The sequence below is a fragment of the Nilaparvata lugens genome, chromosome 1, assembly GCF_014356525.2.
Source record: "Nilaparvata lugens isolate BPH chromosome 1, ASM1435652v1, whole genome shotgun sequence".
NCBI lineage: Eukaryota > Metazoa > Arthropoda > Insecta > Hemiptera > Delphacidae > Nilaparvata > Nilaparvata lugens.
Genome location: NC_052504.1, coordinates 85130454 through 85150801, shown reverse-complemented (window position 1 = coordinate 85150801; position 20348 = coordinate 85130454). Strand labels below are relative to the sequence as shown.

Below are 20348 nucleotides of genomic sequence, written 5' to 3'. Positions count from 1 at the left end.
ATAATTATTATCAGATAAAATTTAATGGGATGAATTGAGTAACAGCTGTGTACAGTCAATGGCAAAATGGAGAGACTTGGCAACTTTGTCTACTATCTTTCTTCTCTGCCATTATAACGTGGACCTCACTATATTGCTATTTGCTTTGCTGAATGATAGAGAAGAATAGCGACACCATTGTCAATCAAATACTATATATTTCCATTATGAAGTTGACCTTACTATTTAAATAATCAAGCTTTACTTTACTACAGAGAATGAAGAATTTCTTCTACTTTGTGACTGTACTCAGAAATGTGGCCCAGTCTGTTATAAAATAGGATTAGACTTTGTTTGTCGTCGACTGACTTGGGCAGTGCCTCAAGATCAGTCTTGTTTTGATTTTGATAAGGTTAGATTTAGGTTGATCTTGGTTTTGATTTTAGTTTAGGTTATCAGTTTGTTTCAAAAAATTTAGCTCTGAAAATATTATTTTATACATTAACTGATCAAGTTATATAACAATAACTTTGTTACTAGTTGGTATCCAAAAAAATTATTGAATAATTACTTCTTTACAATAATAAATTATGCATAGTAGTCAACGAAGAAAGCAAATCTTCCGTATCAGGCAGGGGTTTACCAATGATGTAGATGACATTATTGTAAGTTGTTTTAGTTGTAAATATTCTTGTTTTGTACTGTAATATCAGGGAGCCGTAATATCTATATAAAACAATAATATGATTGCATTTGAAATTCATGTAAATCCTTGGGCCTAATTTGCTGTTATACAAGCTGCAAGGTCTGTCCGGAGAGTCAGAGATGCATTTTCGACACCATTGTACATTTTACTTTTACATTCCATGAGGCTGCAATTGCAATTTAGTGCTTAACATTTATTCATCTATAACTAATGAAATAGCTCGTGCAACCCCTTCCTGGGGGCACCTTAGTATATGGGCCGCGGAATCTAGCATTGAGACCCACGGTACATATATCGATAGAGGAGGTCAAGACAAGATCAACCATGTATAACATTGTTGTCGATTTCCAAGGATTAGCTGATAAACATGGCGGAAAGGTCGATCTCCAAGGATTAGCTGAAAAAACATGGCGGAAAGGTCAACATTTTTTCAGCTAATCCTTGGAAATCGACAACAATGTTATACATGGTTGATCTCGTCTTGACCTCTATCAATATATGTAGGTCTCAATGCTAGATTCCGCGGCCCATATACTAAAGTGCAGCCTTCCATGAGAAGCTGGAAATAGCAATTCTCTACATAAAAAGTAGAATAATTACAATTATTAGGTTAGGTAGGGTAGGTTAGGGGGGAGCCAGGTTAGGTTGAGTACCTAATTACAGTTTTGTCTGACACTTGGAAAAAAATTCTACACTTTTTTAAAAAATGTCTGTGACACCTGGCCCCCCCTGCTAACCCGGTCAAACTTACCGGAATTTACCGGAATCTTTTTGAACAAAAAAGGTTCAGTTCAATTTTGGTGTAGAATGAGCGGTTCAAAAGTTGAAAATTTTGGTGACGCTTGGTACCCCCTGGAATGAAAATTTGCAAGTTTCATATTCAATAGTTTCAACCTCATAAAGCCAACCCAATAGAATCCTAATGTAAATCATCCACCCAGTTGTCTAGGAAGGAAAAAGTAAGTTTTTCAGAATTGGGTCAATTTGCAAAAATGAACCCTGGCACTCCTTTTGACTTTTTTCATCCTAGCCTGTGCAGGATCATTTTTCCGGCTTTATAATTCGATTATGATCTTTAAAATTTTTTAATAGGATACCGGTATTTGCAAATTTTAAATATTTGTACTCTCTAAGAATAAAATTTCTCCTGGTTTAGAGGTTTTCCTGGTACCTACTCTGTGTTCTCTTCTCTTTCCAATGAGATAGTTAAAAACATTGTGAAATCCACAGTTTTGTCTGGGAGTGTTTCAAATTTTTTTGAAGTTGATCTCTCCTTATCCATTGATAAATTTAATCTTAACAAGCTGAAAAAAAAGTTTTTAATAATTATTTTTCGGGAACCAATCAAATTTTAATGTGTCTTAGGATTTTTTTGGGGGGGGGGGGTGTCAAGGGGGGTAGAATTTTCCAGGTTTGGAGGTTTTCTTGTAGCCTCCAGCATACCTTCTAACTGATTTTGTGTTCACTTTTTTCAGGGAACAAGCAATATTGGCTGTGATTTTTTTAAATTTTCGATGAAACTACCTTTTTGGCTGATTTAAATCTGTCGAAAAAATTGGGGGGTTCTAGGGATACCAGAAGGGTAAAATTTGCAATATTTGGAGATTTTCCTGTAGCCTCTAGTTTGCCCTCTAACTGATTTTGAAGTGGGTTTTCGAGGGAACAAGCCGAATCGGCTGCGAATTTTTTGTCCCATGCAACTTTAATGTAATAAAGGCTTCAATATAATAAAGATTTTTGAGATACACCTGCAATTTAGTGTATAGGCCGTGGAATCAAGCATTGAGACCTACATAGATCAACAGAGGAGGTAAAATGTTTTGCTTTAACAGAGGGTATCTTGTTTATTTGGTGATTAATGGATATTTCAATTAATTTATTTTTTTTAAATTTATTTATTTCAATTATTTCAAGTTTCATTTAATTATTTATTATGTGTAAATCTATCACCATTTTATTGTTCCAGATTGAACCAGTTTTTTTTGGCTCGGGAACCAGAGAGGACTCAGAAACAGAAACAGAAACGACTAGTCAATTGAGACTTGTGAGAAAAGGTACCTATATTAAATTTATCAAAATATTGAGTCAATTTTTTTCTTTACTATAATTATTGCAAATACTACTAAATATTGAGTCATCTATAATCAATATTTTAAATTTAAGTAAGTAGTGTATTTAACATTAATTTTTATAGGCAGATTTATCAATTTAATAAAAGCATCAACAGACCAAGGCAACAGTATTTCAAGGTTGTTAATCATAGAAATACAAATTAAAATGCATCTAAAGAATATTAAGAAATGTATAGCCGAAAGCCATTACTGATGCATGTATTGTTGAGACAATGAAATTTACATGTATTTCATTACCATGTTTCCTCGTTTCATAGCTTTATGTATTTTTTCTTCGAAACATAAGTAGTTGTATCTTATCTCTACTTAAGATAAGACCTTTCTTGAGGGTCAAGAGTAAGAGAGGGCCGACTACGCCCTAACTTCGCCCTCCCAGGTATAAAATAAAGGCAGTCATTCTATTCTATTTATCTATATAAACGAATCGCTAATTGCAGAAAGGGAACATTTCCAACTTTTTCAAAAATAGTTTTTTTTTTCAAAAAATCAAATATTTGATGTAAGATACATCGTTTACTGTAGGAAGGATACATGTCCAACTGAAAGCATTGTAGTGACGACGTTTTGAATATATAGTTTACTACAGGTTTAGGTTCAGGTTTAAATAAGTTTTTTGTCTCTCCTGTAAAATTATGAAAACTGGACATGTTCCCTTTCTGCAATCTGCAATTAGCGATTCAAACATTTTTGTTATTTTAGTTTCAATTAAGCATAAGCAACCGAAGGATAATAATATGCCACTCCTACTGGCGAACAAATGATTTTCACTTATGCCTGAGGTTTCATTTCCAACTCTTATGGTTTTATTGTTGGAGTTGATGGAGAGTCAGTATATATGTACTAGGTTAAGGTAAATGCTATAGCAAACTTTGTAATTGAATTGAATAATTGTCTCAATTAAGGGCAGAGTTAGGACTCTGGGTTCTCTCTGCCACACAACCACTGCCACTGTCCAAATAATTGATGAGTTTTATTTAATAATCATTACATTACATCAATGTTTTGGAAATAATCCCAAAATTCCAAAATTTTCGTGGAGGAAGTTAATTTGAATTGAATTTTATATAACTATATAGAATTACAATTTATGTCTATTTGTTTCTTCATTACTGTAATTGTCTGTATTCTAATCATTATTTTTTTTTCAGAACCGAAGAAACTTTATAAAACAAGCGAATTCATTTGTAAGTATTGTAAATTCAATGCTTTATCGGCGATAAAGTTGGGAAAGCATCTTCGAAATGAGCATAAAGACGAACTGCCTTACGAATGTAATTTGTGCGACGTGAAATTCGTACGCAACAAACATTTGCTGTCACACCTGAGGTCTCACGAGGAAGGGAAGGCGTTTCTGTGTGACGTGTGCGGCCACAAATGGGCCACTTCGCGACTATTGGACCAGCATCTGATGAGACACTCGGGCCACAAGCCGCACTTCTGCACTGTGTGTGACTTCAGGTGTGTGCGCAAACAAAGCCTGTTCTACCACATGCGTACGCACACGGGCGAGCGACCATTCCACTGCGACCTGTGCGACTTCAAGTCGGTCAACACGTCCAATCTCAAAGTGCATCGGCTCACACATTCCAAGGAAACTCCTTTCGTTTGTAACATGTGTAATCTGACGTTCAGCCGGCTTTATCATCTGAAACGACACCAGCGATCGCATCTAGCTGAGAGACGCTACTTCTGTGACCAGTGCAGTGCCAAGTTCCTTCGAGCTGATCACCTGAAGAGACATAAAGCGAGACACTTGCAACAAGAGCTCAAATCTAGGAAACAGCAGACAACTGAAACAGTGACTGAACTTAGAAAATGCCGTAGAAAAACATTGAGCGACTACTCGCAACAAGAGTTCATACCAAGGAACCAGCAGACAACTGAAACAGTGACTGAACTTAGAAGATCTAGCCGTATAAAAACATTGAGCAACTAAACATCACATCACCTAATTATTATTACTCCACTTAAAAATGTAGTGTTGTTTTTGAACTTGTGGTGAATAATAATATTTCCAAGGTAAATATTGAATAATAATAATCCTTCCTTTCTTTTTTCCTTCGTTCTGGTATCTCCAAAAGACGGGAGTTTATTACAGAAAATAAAACAAAATAAAAAATACACTGATGAAAAGAATCATACAAACAGGAAAAAATGATTAATAAACAGAGCAAGGATAACAAATGATTAAAATATTTCTTTTCAGTGGGAAATTTTAAGATTATAAAACCATACAAAACATTTTACTCCAAAGCCTTCACTAGAGGAGTCAATTTTCACATTATATTTTTATGAGATTTTTAAATTTAAAAAATCTGGTGTGGTACACTCACACAACTTTCCTTGCTCATTAAACTGGGAGCCTCATTCTTAAACGACAATAATTTAGAGAAATAACATAACGACGATTGGCGGCAACATAATTATTTGAAACTACGATCAGACTACTGTATATCTATATATATAAAAGCGAAATGGCACTGACTCACTCACTCACTCACTCACTCGCATAACTAAAAATCTACCGGACCAAAAACGTTCAAATTTGGTAGGTATGTTCAGTTGGCCCTTTAGAGGCGCACTAAGAAATCTTTTGGCAATATTTTAACTCTAAGGGTTGTTTTTAAGGGTTTAAAGTTCGTCTTTTAGCATGTATATTCTTCTCCCAATCTCTTAATTATAATTGAAATTCCCATATCACATGTTACTATAGAACTATAATCTAGATAGAGTACCTCTTCGAAACAGTTGTTAACTGGCAACTAAATTAATAATTTTGTCAGGTTGGCATTAAGTTGAGTTGACTTTGTTAGGTTGGCACCAAGTTGAAGATTTAAATGCATTTATCGCGAAAAAATTGATTGGGCACTGCTACTTCAATCCTGGGAATATTATATTACTAGGAGTCAGGCTCGCTTCGCTCGCCATATCCGTTTGGCCAGACGTTTAGTCTGGACCCCCGACTGGATCGTCCTAACATATGATAAAAATGCTCAAATAATGAAAAATGCAGGCGAGCGAAGCGAGCCTGCTGATATCATTCTTGGACAATCCAGTTGGGGGTCCAGGGGGCGGAGCCCCCTGGCTTGATGGATTATGGCGAGCGAAGCGAGCCTGACGGCTAGTGTGTGTATATAATTGTTTTCAGAGTACTTTTTCCTTTGTGTAAATTGTGAAATCCGATGATTTTTTAAAAATCGTCAAAACAGCTGTTCTACAGATGAAATATCTCGACTATGTGTTATTTTTATAGACTGCTCTACCTACCTACCACATGCACGAGAAGGAGGTTAGAAAGTCCATTTCTGAAGGATGGGGTGAACCCCCCATTAGTTTCCCAGAAAGGAGACTCATGCCAGTTGTTGGAGCTGATAGATAACTATACAGAGTATGAATTTTAAATAAATTAGTCGAGTAAGTTTTGAGAAAATCGTGAAAAACATGGTTTTTCAGAAATTATTCGCCATTTTTCTCGAGAATATTACGCAGCTCCTGCAATTTTCCTAGAAATGAGGCTCATGTCAGTTGATAGGGCTTATAAATAGCTATCCATGGTATAAATTTGAAGAAAATCGTTAGAGCCGTTTTCGAGGAAACCGTGAAAAACATGTTTTTTTTAGTGATTATCCGCCATTTTTCTCAATAATATTACGGAGCTCCTGGAATTTTTCCAGAAATGAGACTCATGTCAGTTGATAGGGCTTATAAATAGCTATCCATGGTATAAATTTGAAGAAAATCGTTGGAGCCGTTTTCGAGAAAACCGTGAAAAACATGGTTTTTTAGTGATTATCCGTCATTTTTCTCAATAATAATACGGAGCTCCTGAAATGAGACTCATGTCAGTTGATAGGGCTTATAAATAGCTATCCATGGTATAAATTTGAAGAAAATCGTTAGTCATTTTCGAGAAAAACGTGAAAAACATGGTTTTTTAGTAATTATCCGCCATTTTTTCCGCCATCTTGAATTGAATTTTATTGAATTTCTTATTGTCGGGTCCCCATGGTATAAGGACCTTAAGTTTAAAATTGCAAGTCAATCGGTTAATTAGGAATGGAGTTATCGTGTTCACAGACATACACACACACAGACCAATACCCAAAAATCATGTTTTTGGGCTCAGGGGACCTTGAAACGTATAGAAAACTTGAAATTGGGGTACCTTAATTTTTTTTGGAAAGCAATACTTTCCTTACCTATGGTAATAGGGCAAGGAAAGTTAAAATAGGATATTACATTAATATAATCTTTAAAATAAATAACAATATTATTCTTGCCGTGCTACCAATTTTTCCTTAAACGGTTGGAATAGCATTTAACACCTATCAACCTAAGGATAGTTGTCGGCTCCAATGAAATAGATTCTTGATAAATTGTGAATGGATCTATTGCCTATGAATGAAAAATCCAGTTTTCAGAGCAAATTAACTTATAATCTTCAGATGAATTTATACAAATACACAAAGAAAAATATATCTTAAGCCTAATTATTTTTAGAGTAACTACGAACTAAAATACTTATCTAGTTTACAGTTGAAACACAGTGGCTATTGGCTTGACGATACAAACAGCTAAATCTTAACAAAATAGAACACAAAAATTTGTATAAAACTCAATTTAAAACATTAATAAACGAAAATGATTCAGAGCAAAATTCCACAACAACACTCGTAGCCAGCCATTTTTCTAGAGAGGCCGAACAGGAAGAAACCTAAGTTGCAAGTCACAAAGCCAACGCCTTGTTCAGTATCGATTTTTACAGACACGTCACCAAAAAATTATAACTTATAAGTTTAGAATTCACATTCTACATCTGTTCTCAATAAAACTTTATTTTGAAAATGTTATTTTAAATTTTTATATATATCTCGATTTAAATAAACCATTTATCTAGTAATTTTGTTAACCCTGCCTCGGTGACACCATGGAACAATGCAACAAACATTTACGATAATAAATTCTCCGTCAAAAAGTTTGTCCGTCTATTGATGATTCTGATATTTACTATAAAGTTCCATAGATCTCGAATTGAAGATTCAATTCAAATGTGAGAAAAAATGTAATATTACAAATACCCCCTCTTGACATAAAAAAATTTTACTGTTTGAAAATTTAAAGAAAAAAAATTACATTGACCCTAATGAAAATTGTTGAAATTTAAATTTGAGAACAGTAACAATTTTTTCTAGAAAAACATTACATGTCATCCAATAATATTGAAAATTATTATAAAAATTCATCAATAGCGTTTGTTATATGTTTCCAAACAATATCTCAAAATATAGAATATCAATATTACTTTTGATTTAGCTTTATAATTTACAGGAAAATATCTCAACAAGAAGTTTAATATGTAAATAATAGTTTTTTGAAATTGCACATAAATTTAATAGATAGAAAAATTTAATTTTTATTGCATAAAAAAAATTTAGTATGTTGAATGAAAAATTTATTATTATTATTATTATTTTTTTTTAAAATGAATTGATGAATTGTTACATTTATTTTCACATAAAATTTCAATAAATCAAAAAATGTTCATTTCTTTCACTATTGACGCGGTTGATTTTATTGATGCACATTTTGGAAAACAGTCCGTTAAGGCACTCAGTATGATTTTCAGTTAAGTGTGACTCCAATGTGATGACGTTAAGTGTTGGGCTGATCTGGATGCACGTAGTGTTGGGCTGATACTTGTAGTCGACTGATGCATATCAAACTCGATACAGGTGACATCTCAGTTAGCATTGCCTCATGCTTGTAGTAGACGGCTGCATTCCAAATTCAATACAGAGTCACATAAATTTTGTATCATATAATTATACAATGTACATTTCAGGCTTGAAATGACAATGTAATTCGTTTTTGGAAAAGAGATAGACGCTGCATACAGGATTAATTTAGGTGAGGATTAATTTAGGTAAGGTTTGGTTTTTTGATATTTTCAGCTTTCAAGGTTTAGAGTTCTGCATACAGGAATAATTTAGGAGAGGATTTTTTTTTTTTTTTTTGAATCAATTCTTTCATGATACTGTGACTGTTCTTCTGAATTCAAAGTTGCGAATGTGAACATGGATGACAATTACCTCCAGGTAATGCAGTAGTGTTGAAGTTTGAGATACAAAGTCAGCAATAAGCGTTGGCATTGTTATTGGCGTATGCTTTGGTGTCGGCATTGGCGTAGACATTGGCGGTGGCATCAGCATTGGCGCAGGCATTGGCGTAGCTATTGGCATTGGCGCAGGCATTGACATCAGCACAGGCATCGGTGTTGATTTTGGTGTTGGCATCAGCATTGGCGCAGGCATTGGCGTAGCTATTGGCATTGGCATCAGCATTGGCGCGGATTTTGGCATTGGCGCAGGCATTGGCGTAGCTATTGGCATTGGCGCAGGCATTGACATCAGCACAGGCATCGGCGTAGATTTTGGCATTTTGGCATAGTTATTAGTGTTGATATTGGCGTAGTTATTAGTGTAGGCATCAGCATTGGCGCAGATTTTGGCATTGGCACAGGCATTGGTGTAGTTATTGGTGTTGACATTGGCATAGTTATTGGCGTTGGCATCAGCATTGGCGCAGATTTTGGCATCAGCATTGGCGCAGATATTGGCTTCGGCGCAGGCATCGGCGTAGATATTGGCGTTGGCATCAGCACAGGCATCGGCGTAGATTTTGGTGTAGTTATTGGTGTTGATATTGGTGTTGACATTGGCGTAGTTATGTCACACTAGTTCGAAAATCACCCAAATGTTCTTAACACTCTTCATGGTGTTCACTTGTTGCTGATTTCGAGATTCACATGATAACTATTTCAATGTTAATGTCTGTGCTGTACCTGTTATCTTAAAATGCTTATAAACTAAAAAGAAAATCTTGATTAGGCTATCAATACTATCTAATACACATGAAAATTATTTTTAAGTATATATATAAAATTGAAATTTGTTAACATCTTATTATACAGTCAGCAATACATAAATGTGAAAATGGAGATATCAATGATAAATTTAAAAAAAATTCATTTTCATCTATTCACTGTTCAATTATCAAAATTTAATCCATTCTTCAAAATAGAAATAGAATTTCATAACACCCTGTATCATTATCAAAATTGTAAAAAACAAACATCAGATCATCACAACAAAAATTAATTTCAATACATATTTCAATAATTCAGACAATTGGTCTTCTATTCACAATCATTTCATAATATATCTGCATTTCATTATCATTTAATATAACATTTCATTATAGCATTTATAGCAAGTTCATTTCACATTTATGATTTATCATTCAGGGTTTCAAAATTATTTAGTTTTAATTTTGTTCAAAAATTGTATAAAAAGCAAATTATTTAATATTGTTAATCATCGTTTGTTGGATACTATAGTTTATTTCGACTCTTCAATGTTCTAAACACAAACTACATTTCATGACAAAACTTTACTATCAATCATTAAACAAGAAATCATTCAAAACATCAATAATATTTTGCTTCAAAGGCAAACAATATTCATAATTAATCATCATTTTGCATCTATGGCAATCAACATTATTAATCATTATTTTTGCATCTATGGCAATCAACATAAGTAATCAACACAAAAAATATTATCTCATTACTGCCTCTCTAAGTCATAACCTTCTGGTCATTTCTTCTTTAGGCAATAATGGTTTTCCATCTCAAAAAACAATCACATACCAGCGAAATTCTAATCAACAAACCCCACTAAAAATTCTACATACACTCCAGCATCCATTTCAAACGATAATCAATCATATCAAAATTTATAGAACAAACAAATTTAAAAATTTTGAAAAAGATATCAATCACAAAAACTTATTTCAATTAATAATATAACAAAACGTTTTAAATTGAACCATTTATTTTTTAAACTAAGTTAAAATTTAAAGACTGTATAATAAGTACAAACATTTCAAGATTATAATACAAAGATGATCAAGATGAATAATGGGTAAATAAGTTCCCTAAAAAATACAAACAAGAGAAAAGAAAACTGGGTAAATAAATTCCCTAAAACAATACAAAGAAGAGAAAGATTAATTAGAGCCTATCCTACATGTCAGTACTGAACTTTCATGAGGAAGTATATTTAATAAAATATACTACTATGGAATTTTGTAAATTCCAAGTATGACTCTAATTTGTTATAATTGTGAGCTATCACTCCCACAAAAACAACTGGTGAAGGAAAAAAATGTGTTGACTATTGTGACTGGGTGGAAAGTTCCTAGATGTCTGTAAGGCAATGTGATAGCAGACTCTAGTATCGGACCACAAAAACAAAAGTATGCAAAAGGTTTTACAAACATTTGATGTTGCAGTCATAAGGTTTTTATATCGCAAACAAGTAGGTCAGATAATCGAGTCCAGCCATATGTGGTTCACGCCCACACCTCTAAAAAAAATCACACCTACTTGTCTACCAAAAATCCAAAGTATTGGACAGCAAAGAAAAAATAAAATGCAAAATGGGTTAAAAGCCCAGAAGAAAACTATAACCTAATTACATATGGCTTATGGCACAATATGCAATGAAAGATGAGAACATGGGACAAAATTGCTCTGAAAAACCTAATTACTTAATATGATACCTGAAAAAAAATAGACATGATTAAAATATGTAATACATGATGAAAAAATATACCGCAAGCAAACAATTATTTACACAACAATGGATAGATTTTAGAAAAGTAAAGTTTTATCAACAAATTAAAGATTAGGAAAATAAGCTACTATTTCAACTTCCAAAATTATTTCAGAAGAATACAGATTTAAATGACTATGGACAAGATTGGTTAAGATATGCATCATAGAAGAAATTTACTGAATATTACACAAAGACAGGAAAGAATCGAAAATTGAAAAGATTAAGGGCCAAGAAAATAGGCTACAGGAAAGAAAAAAGACACAATTATGGACTCTTACCATACACTGTGTAGCGATTATGCTATTCTGAATCCCGGCATAACACAGGATTCCTAATCATTGTGTGTTGGGGAATACCCTTCCATCATGTGATTCACAGTCATCATCTTGTAAGTAAGCAACTTGAAACAACCTTTGAATACTAACACATCAATGGAGACTTTGTGTTTTGTTTTCTTCAAGAGCATGATTTTATTCATGGGTTCATTTGTTTCAACAAAGCCGTTTTGCCTACAAAAGTTAGTCATGTTCACTTGAGAATGCATTGCATACACCTTTTCAATTCTCAGTTGAAAGTTGAACTCATCAACTTGACTCAAAGCAACATTCATTTTGTTTACATTGTTCCTAACCTCCACAGAAACCTGTCTCATGTAATCATTCACTTTGTTTATAGTTTTCCTAACCTTCAATGTAGCAATATTACTTTCATGATAGTTGACTTTCAGTGAAGACAACTCCCTACCTACTTCTTTACTCAATTCTACTGTCTCACTATGGTTGACTTTTCCAACAACAGTAACTAGGCCTACATTTCAGAAACTTGAATGAGTTGATCTTGTAACTTAACACTACTATCATCCTGCTTCAATTTGTTTCATCTTCATCTTCATCTTTCAATGTTTCATGTGCACTTTTCAATAGAAGGTTTATACTAACCTGCTCTAGTCTTATATTAGTACATTCTTGCTTCATATCATCAAACCTAGCATTAAACTTAGCATTTTGCTCATCAAATCTAGCATTTTGTTCATCAAATCTAGCATTTTGCTCATCAAATCTAGCATTTTGCTCATCAAATCTAGCATTAAACTTAGCATTTTGCTCATCAAATCTAGCATCTAGCTTATCAAACCTTTGTGTTAAGAATGCTATAAGATTCAGATCATTTTTAGTGTTTGCCATTTTGTAATATGCACTGATTCATTAAAACTTGATCTCTCTTGAACCGACTTCCCACTCAGCAACAAACCATTCATAACCTATCAAGATATCTATCTACTAATAATTTCTATAACCAGGGATTTCATGGTGTACCATTTGGGACATATTTATTTTGTAATTCGGTCCCACCACAGGGCGTACCATTTGCCGTGCTACCAATTTTTCCTTAAACGGTTGGAATAGCATTTAACACCTATCAACCTAAAGATAGTTGTCGGCTCCAATGAAATAGATTCTTGATAAATTGTGAATGGATCTATTGCCTATGAATGAAAAATCCAGTTTTCAGAGCAAATTAACTTATAATCTTCAGATGAATTTATACAAATACACAAAGAAAAATATATCTTAAGCCTAATTATTTTTAGAGTAACTACGAACTAAAATACTTATCTAGTTTACAGTTGAAACACAGTGGCTATTGGCTTGATGATACAAACAGCTAAATCTTAACAAAATAGAACACAAAAATTTGTATAAAACTCAATTTAAAACATTAATAAACGAAAATGATTCAGAGCAAAATTCCACAACAACACTCGTAGCCAGCCATTTTTCTAGAGAGGCCGAACAGGAAGAAACCTAAGTTGCAAGTCACAAAGCCAACGCCTTGTTCAGTATCGATTTTTACAGACACGTCACAAAAAAATTATAACTTATAAGTTTAGAATTCACATTCTACATCTGTTCTCAATAAAACTTTATTTTGAAAATGTTATTTTAAATTTTTATATATATCTCGATTTAAATAAACCATTTATCTAGTAATTTTGTTAACCCTGCCTCGGTGACACCATGGAACAATGCAACAAACATTTACGATAATAAATTCTCCGTCAAAAAGTTTGTCCGTCTATTGATGATTCTGATATTTACTATAAAGTTCCATAGATCTCGAATTGAAGATTCGATTCAAATGTGAGAAAAAATGTAATATTACATTCTTTAAAATAAATGAGGAAGGACAAACAGGCACAGCCTAAAACATTTCCTCCCCGAAATTTTGATTCATACACTTTTCCAGAAAGTTGGTTATGTTTTTTACACTTCATAAAATTTGTGAAAAAACTGTGGAAGGGTTTGTGAAAGTTTTGTGTCAAGTTTGTGAAAAACTTGATGCTGTGGAAGGGTTCAGGCACGGAATAAGGAAAACAGTGTTCTCTACTCCGTGGTTCAGGGATCAAGTTATGAGTTCGTGACTGTTTGTATCATCGCTGGCGTGTTGTCTTTTTTAAACTTCTTATTTATGTGTCTCTTGTTGCTCATGTTGCAGTCTCATGACTGTATAGAAATAATGCACCAACACATTGGACGTTAAAGGTAGGCGCACACAGATCGTCATCGGACGGACGGTACGCATCGGACGATTAGATTTGATGCATTGTTTTCAATTGGAGTGCGCATACCTTTACGATGCGGCTAGGTATGCGCACTCCAATTGAAAACAGTGCATCAAATCTAATCGTCTGATGAATGCCGTCCGATGACGATCTGTGTGCGTCTACCTTAATAGTGCATTGAACTATACTATATATAGATATAGTATATAGTATATATACTATATATAGTATATAGGAGGTTCTGGTTTAAACTACAGTAACTATGTTTTCATGGTTATATAGTTTCTGTAGATTGAACTAGTGATAATTTTTATAGTGTTGGAAAGCCTTTCGGTATTTCCACAGCCTACTATAGATAGATAATATTAATCTAAAGTAAGCCACATTTCACATTTATACTTTCACATTTTTACTTTCCTTGCCCTACTATCATAGGTAAGGGAAGTATTGCTTTCCGAAAAAACTAAGGTACCCCAATTTCCAAATTTCTATACGTCTCAAGGTCCCCTGAATCCAAGAAAGTGGTTTTTGGGTATTGGTCTGTATGTGCGTCTGTGTACCGGTACACGATATCTCATCTTAACGGAATGACTTGACATTTAGAACTCAAGGTCCTTACACTATTAGGATCCGACAGGAACAATTTCGATCAAATGCAATTCAAGATGGCGGCTAAAATGGCGAAAATGTTGTCAAAAACAGGGGTTTTCGCGATTTTCTCGAAAACGGCTCCAACGATTTTGATCAAATTTATACCTAAAATAGTTATTGATAAGCTCTATCAACTGCCATAAGTCCCATATCTGTAAAAATTCCAGGAGCTCCGCCTCATCTATGCAAAGTTTGATTTTAGATTCCCAATTATGAGGCTTCAGACACAATTTAAACAAAAAATTCCAAATGGAAAAGATTGAGCATGAAGATCTCTACAATTAATGTTCAGTAACATTTTCACCTAAAATTCAAAATAAGCTCGAAATCCGAGAAAATGTTATTATTTTAATTGCAAACTGTTGGCAACTGTTGATTCTATAGAATCATTCACTATGAAGATATAGCCGTCAGACCTCGTGTGTCTACAGCGTTATTGTCCTGTCACCAGCTGGCTCCGATCTTTGAATAGTAGACTTGAGATGCGCGTGAACACTAGCGTCAGGTGATCGATTTTTATAACGGCAAAGAAAGTTGTGTGAGTGCGCCACACCAGATTTTTTTGTAAACTTTCATTAGTCATGTCCCAGCTGGCTTTATCAACATAACTTTTAAAATAAATAGTTTGATTAGTTAATTTTCTGTGTTGACAATCTATAAAGACAACAAGATTGCTTAGATTATGACAGAAACAAGAGATTTTGCTAGCCAAACTGATATTCCTTTTATATCGGTTATGAATGGTGTTACTTGGAACCAGCATTTGAATCAAATTAAATTTGATCTCAAACAAATAGTCTTGTTGAGTGACACATTCAATTCGACCATGAACAGTTCATTAGATAAAATATTCTACGATATCTTTCATACTATAGAGCAAGGCAACAGTGAAACCTTTCCGGAAATTGTAACAGAAAAACTGACTGATATCATTAGCAGGTATTCAGGTTTCAAAACAGCTCTAATGACCTTGCTGCGAAACTATTCCACTAACCGAACTGCTATGTTCAACGATTTAGACCGAACAAATTCTGTATTCTTGAACAATTTTCGTTCTCAATCAATTGACTCTGATGAGATTGGGCTGTTTAGTTCAGGAGAAAAAATAAAAAATGATCTGCGAATGATTGTGAACGTTATAAATTTTTACGAGTTTGATTTCAATGATGACTTAGCTGAACACTTCCATGAAATACTATCATTTGCGGTTAAAACGTGTAAGAATAGAAGTCAAATGTTTGATAATACAGGAGCATTCCCCCAGGTTAGTTTTTCTTTTAATGACTAAAATAGGTAATTATGACACCATCTGTGGTATAGCCACAGAGTAAGAGTTCTTTTTTTGTTACTCCGGTTGCATCTAATTTTTCTCCTCTTCTGCGCTTTTTCTGATTTTCCATTTCATTTCTATTAAGTGATCAGATATAGATTTAAGCTCAACTGGCTTACTATCTTACGTTTTTATCATAGACTGTGCATCACTAACCACAGTTTCAGTATTTTTGAAGTACAAGGTGGCACAGAAAAATGAAAAATTTTGAAATATTAAGGTAATTTTTACACAAATAATTGATGAAACTTGGAATTAATGAAATTATTACATGTATTCATCATGTCATTTATGCTCCTACTATCAACATTTCATTAATTACCTCTTATACATCTTAACATCAGAAAAATTTTAGTTTCATTCGGCGTTCTCAGCATGGAATGGAAACTCTGGAGTGACATTGTAGCAAATCTTGGGGAATGGAAGTAATTTTGTTTCAAATGCATTCCTTTAGCTTATGTTGTAGGATGTGAATGGTGCACCTGGCCTACTTTAACTTACGTTCATTATTACTTTAAATGTTATAATGCTGTAAAAATATTTTCCATATGCGGCAGTTTCACATACCATGCTCTCATTGCTGTTATACGGTAATATGTTTCAAACAAGTCTAGTGAGCCATATGATAGGCTACTAAATGGCTAGGCGTTCATCAATTGTGCATCATTTTGAACATCTATCGACTGCTGTTACATTTAATTTCTCGTTTCCCTGCACCTCTGTATTTTTAAAGAGATTCATTAGTATCCTTATTATATTTTTGTACAAAACAATTACATAAAGATACTGGGGTGATTTATATAAACAGTTTCTAGATAAAATCACCTCAGTAGTTGCTCTTTTGAAATATTTTAAATGAAGGGTAGGCCTACTTCATGTTCTTATATTGTGTTTTTTAATAAGTAGATAATTTACTGCCCAGGCAGCATACAATATCCCTGGGATATAAAAAACAGCCTTTTGGATATCCCTAGATATTTATTGATATCCAAATTTTTTTTGGATATTAATAGGATATCCATAATATATATTCCTGGGCTATCTTCTAGATATCTGGAATATATGAAAAAGAATTATTAATGATAATCTGCTTACTGGATGACCTCTGTATATCTAGTGGACATCCAGAAATTCATGAATTCCAAAAAGCGTTTATAAATCCTTAAAGCCACTTTTTTCTTAGCCCAACTCAATTTTGATGAATAACATATATGTTATACTATACGGTATATAAATAGTTCTCATTTGTAGTATTTCACAGTATTATATACAAATATTTTTGTATGTTTATACTCTGTATTGTTCTTGTAACAATATAGGTTTTGGTACCAAATGCTTCAGAGGGTCTGGGAGGTATTCAAAAGGGGTGCCTGATGCCTCGTCCCGGAAAACTGTTTGAATGTTAGACTCAAAAAAGGTGTTTTTAAGTTATATGTGACCATAAGTTACCTGAAGTTATAATTCTTCTCATATATTTCTTAAATTTCAAAGGGCTAAATAATTCCTAGAAGCCACTTTTTTCTGCTCAAGAGGTACACCGTGTAGCTTATACCGTCACAAAATCAGCACTGTCTTTACTATATAATATAGATGTATAAACGGATGCGTTTGATAATAAATATCAATACGGTACGGTACCATAATATAACTTATGATGAAAGTATAATTATTGTTTTTTTCTGCAGATTTTGCTGACAATAAAAAGAGGAGTTCACTTTTCAAGTGTGACAAATTATTCGGGAGATACCATTGTTGAACACACGGAGAGTGATCGTACTTTGCAGAAATCTTCAATCGATAGTCTTAATGCAAAAACTGTTTTGAATAATGTTGATGAATACACTGAAGTAGAGAATGATCTTTTAATGACTTTGAAAACACGTTCCGAAAAAATGACAACAATTAGCAATTTGATAGAGAAGATGCGCGAAAAAATGAAACAGAGAGTTTCAGTTTGAAATGGGTTAACATTTTGTTTTTGGTACTTACTGTTCAGAAATGAAATTAAACTTTGCTGTGTCAAGTTTATTGTTACAGTATTCTTTTATAATTCAAGATGGATTGGTAAAAACAACACTTATTTGAATCAGTACCGTAAATAAGGGTGTGTTTTTGCTATGTTCATGATAATGCTGAATAGATGAATAAATTATAATATTGAAAATACATTTTTATAAAAAAACGCAGTTCATTCTCGAATGAGTAGGCTATTTTGGCCATTTTAAAGTTAAAATACAAAAACAAACAAGTTATTGATATTAGATAATATGTTCATATGCTTATTTTCATATAATGTTTTATTTCTTATTCATTATTTTTCCTCTTATTCTATAAGTTTTTTAGACTGGGGGATTGGATCTTTAGATCCTTAGCAACTACAGGAAGGATACCTGTAGGTAGGTATAAGCCTACCTACGGTACCTATGAGTATTGTTTGATGATGCATCATCCCATCAGAAATACCGAACTCATTTATGAGGATGGCTTAGTGATGGATTGATAGGGGGCTGTTGGGGACAAGGGGATCTACAAGCAAGAATGCATTTTTCCTGTTTTCTGTCTCATGTTTATTATCATTTAAAATGATAAAAACATTTCTAATAAAAACAGAGTAAGTCGCTATAATAATTGTCAAACAAACAAAAGCAAATTTATATAACCCTACAGCTTACCTTTTCACTTTGGGCAAAAGTGGGTGGACGACAAACTGGGTCGATTCTTATTTCACACTAATTTAGTATTTATTTAAATAGGTCCATAAAAGGGATCACTAAAGTGAAGCCCACTGCGACACGTCAAAAAAGTAAAAGTAAAACAACTGCCCAGAGGCAGAAATCAAATAATAAAATAGGCACTCACCACACTGCTCTCCAACATAAAGAACTCACGGAGTGAGTACAGAGGGTGATCCATCAGCAGGCTCCTCAGAGCCCCTCGAAACCGCACAGCAGGCAGATCCCTGGCTAACAGAGGCAGCCTATTATAGAGGCTGATAGACATATGAGCCAGACCAGTCCGAGTTCTGCTCAGCCTCTGGTAGGGTAAATCCAGCCTGAGTCTACCCCTAGTCTCATACAGGTGGAAGCTTTGTCGGGTCAAGATCAACCCCACGTTTGCATGTGTTCTGCAAAGGGTATGAAGAACATAGAGGGAGAAGACGGTGAGGATCCTCTCTTTGATAAAGAGTGGGCGACAGTGGGCTAATCTACCAGCCCCACAAATAATCCTCAGGGCCCTCTTCTGGAGACAAAGGACTCGGGCGACATCTGTGGCTCCACCCCAGAGGGGGAGGCCATATAAAATCACACTCTGAAAAAAGCCAAAATAGCACATTTTAAGATAATGAGGTGGCACACTGTATTTGAGACCTCTCAGCAGGAAAACTACTCTGCTCAACCTGGCGCAGACTGTTTCAATGTGCTCGCCCCATGAGAGCTTCCTGTCAAGGGTTTGATGGGGGCAAAATTGTATTCATTCCCATTTCTGAGACTGAACACAATAGACTGTGTTTTGTCTTCATTGAGGAGGAAGAGATTGGCAGAGAACCAGTCCAACGCAAATGCCCCAGTCTCCACCATAGCTGCCCTCAGCCCTCCCATCTTGCGACCAGCATTGAAGAAGGTGGTGTCGTCCGCATAACAGACAACACACCTGCCATCCACCTGAGCTATGTCGTTTACTGAAATAAGAAACAACAGAGGCCCCAGGACAGAGCCCTGAGGCACTCCACAGTCAACACAATCCCTGATCTCAGAGAGAACTCCATTAGCCAGCACCGCCTGTCTGCGACCCCCCCCAGGTAGGCCTGAATCAGTTTGAGAGGAGACGGTCCCACACCATAATACCTAGGCTTGTCCACGAGAATAGCATGATCCATTGTATCAAAGGCCTTGCTGATATCACACAAGGTGAGCCCAGAAAGTCCACGTGCCTCAAAGTAATCAAATATTTTGGAAAGCAGGAAATCTACTGCATCAGTGGTGGATCTATTTTTCCTGAAACCAAACTGGGTGGTCGCAAACAGGCCGCACTGGTCACAATAAGCAAGGAGTTGCTCAGCAATAAGGATTTCAAATATCTTCGATATAATAGGCAGGATGGAGATAGGCCTATAGTTAGTAGGATCATGCCTATCACCCTTCTTAAAGACAGGCACTGTCTCAGAAATTTCAAGCTGAGAAGGAAATACAGACTGCTGGAAACCACAGAGAAGAGGGTACCCTTCTCTGTGTGGAAACACAGATTAATACAAGCAGTCAGGGGAGAGACAATAAGAGCTAATACATCCTTACCGGTAATAGTAGCACTG

The 20348-nt window shown here is 34.5% G+C and overlaps 1 protein-coding gene across 3 annotated transcripts; it reads left to right on the top strand.

The window, feature by feature from the left end:
• Nucleotides 1-367: 367 nt before the first annotated feature.
• Nucleotides 368-18067, top strand: LOC111064205 (zinc finger protein 2). Of its 3 annotated transcripts, XR_005570328.1 has the most exons (4): nt 370-644; nt 2652-2739; nt 3966-4836; nt 17725-18067. XR_005570328.1 is itself a non-coding variant. In XM_022351897.2 (3 exons), exons 1-3 carry the CDS (start codon nt 570-572, stop codon nt 4751-4753), a joined length of 951 nt encoding a protein of 316 aa, XP_022207589.2. In that variant the 5' UTR covers nt 368-569; the 3' UTR covers nt 4754-4851. The 3 variants fall into 3 exon arrangements, 2 of the variants coding, with proteins under 2 accessions (XP_022207589.2, XP_022207591.2); XM_022351897.2 differs by lacking the exon at nt 17725-18067 and having other exon boundaries at nt 368-644; nt 3966-4851; XM_022351899.2 differs by lacking the exons at nt 370-644; nt 2652-2739; nt 3966-4836 and adding an exon at nt 15260-15973.
• The last annotated feature ends 2281 nt before the right edge of the window (nt 18068-20348 follow it).

Bases quoted from the DNA above. Each gene is read 5' to 3' on its own strand.
- LOC111064205 (XM_022351897.2), top strand. From the start codon at position 570: ATGCATAGTAGTCAACGAAGAAAGCAAATCTTCCGTATCAGGCAGGGG. The intron at 645-2,651 runs GTAAGTTGTTTT...TTATTGTTCCAG, and splicing joins ATGATGTAGATGACATTATT to ATTGAACCAGTTTTTTTTGG. The intron at 2,740-3,965 runs GTACCTATATTA...TTTTTTTTTCAG, and splicing joins ATTGAGACTTGTGAGAAAAG to AACCGAAGAAACTTTATAAA.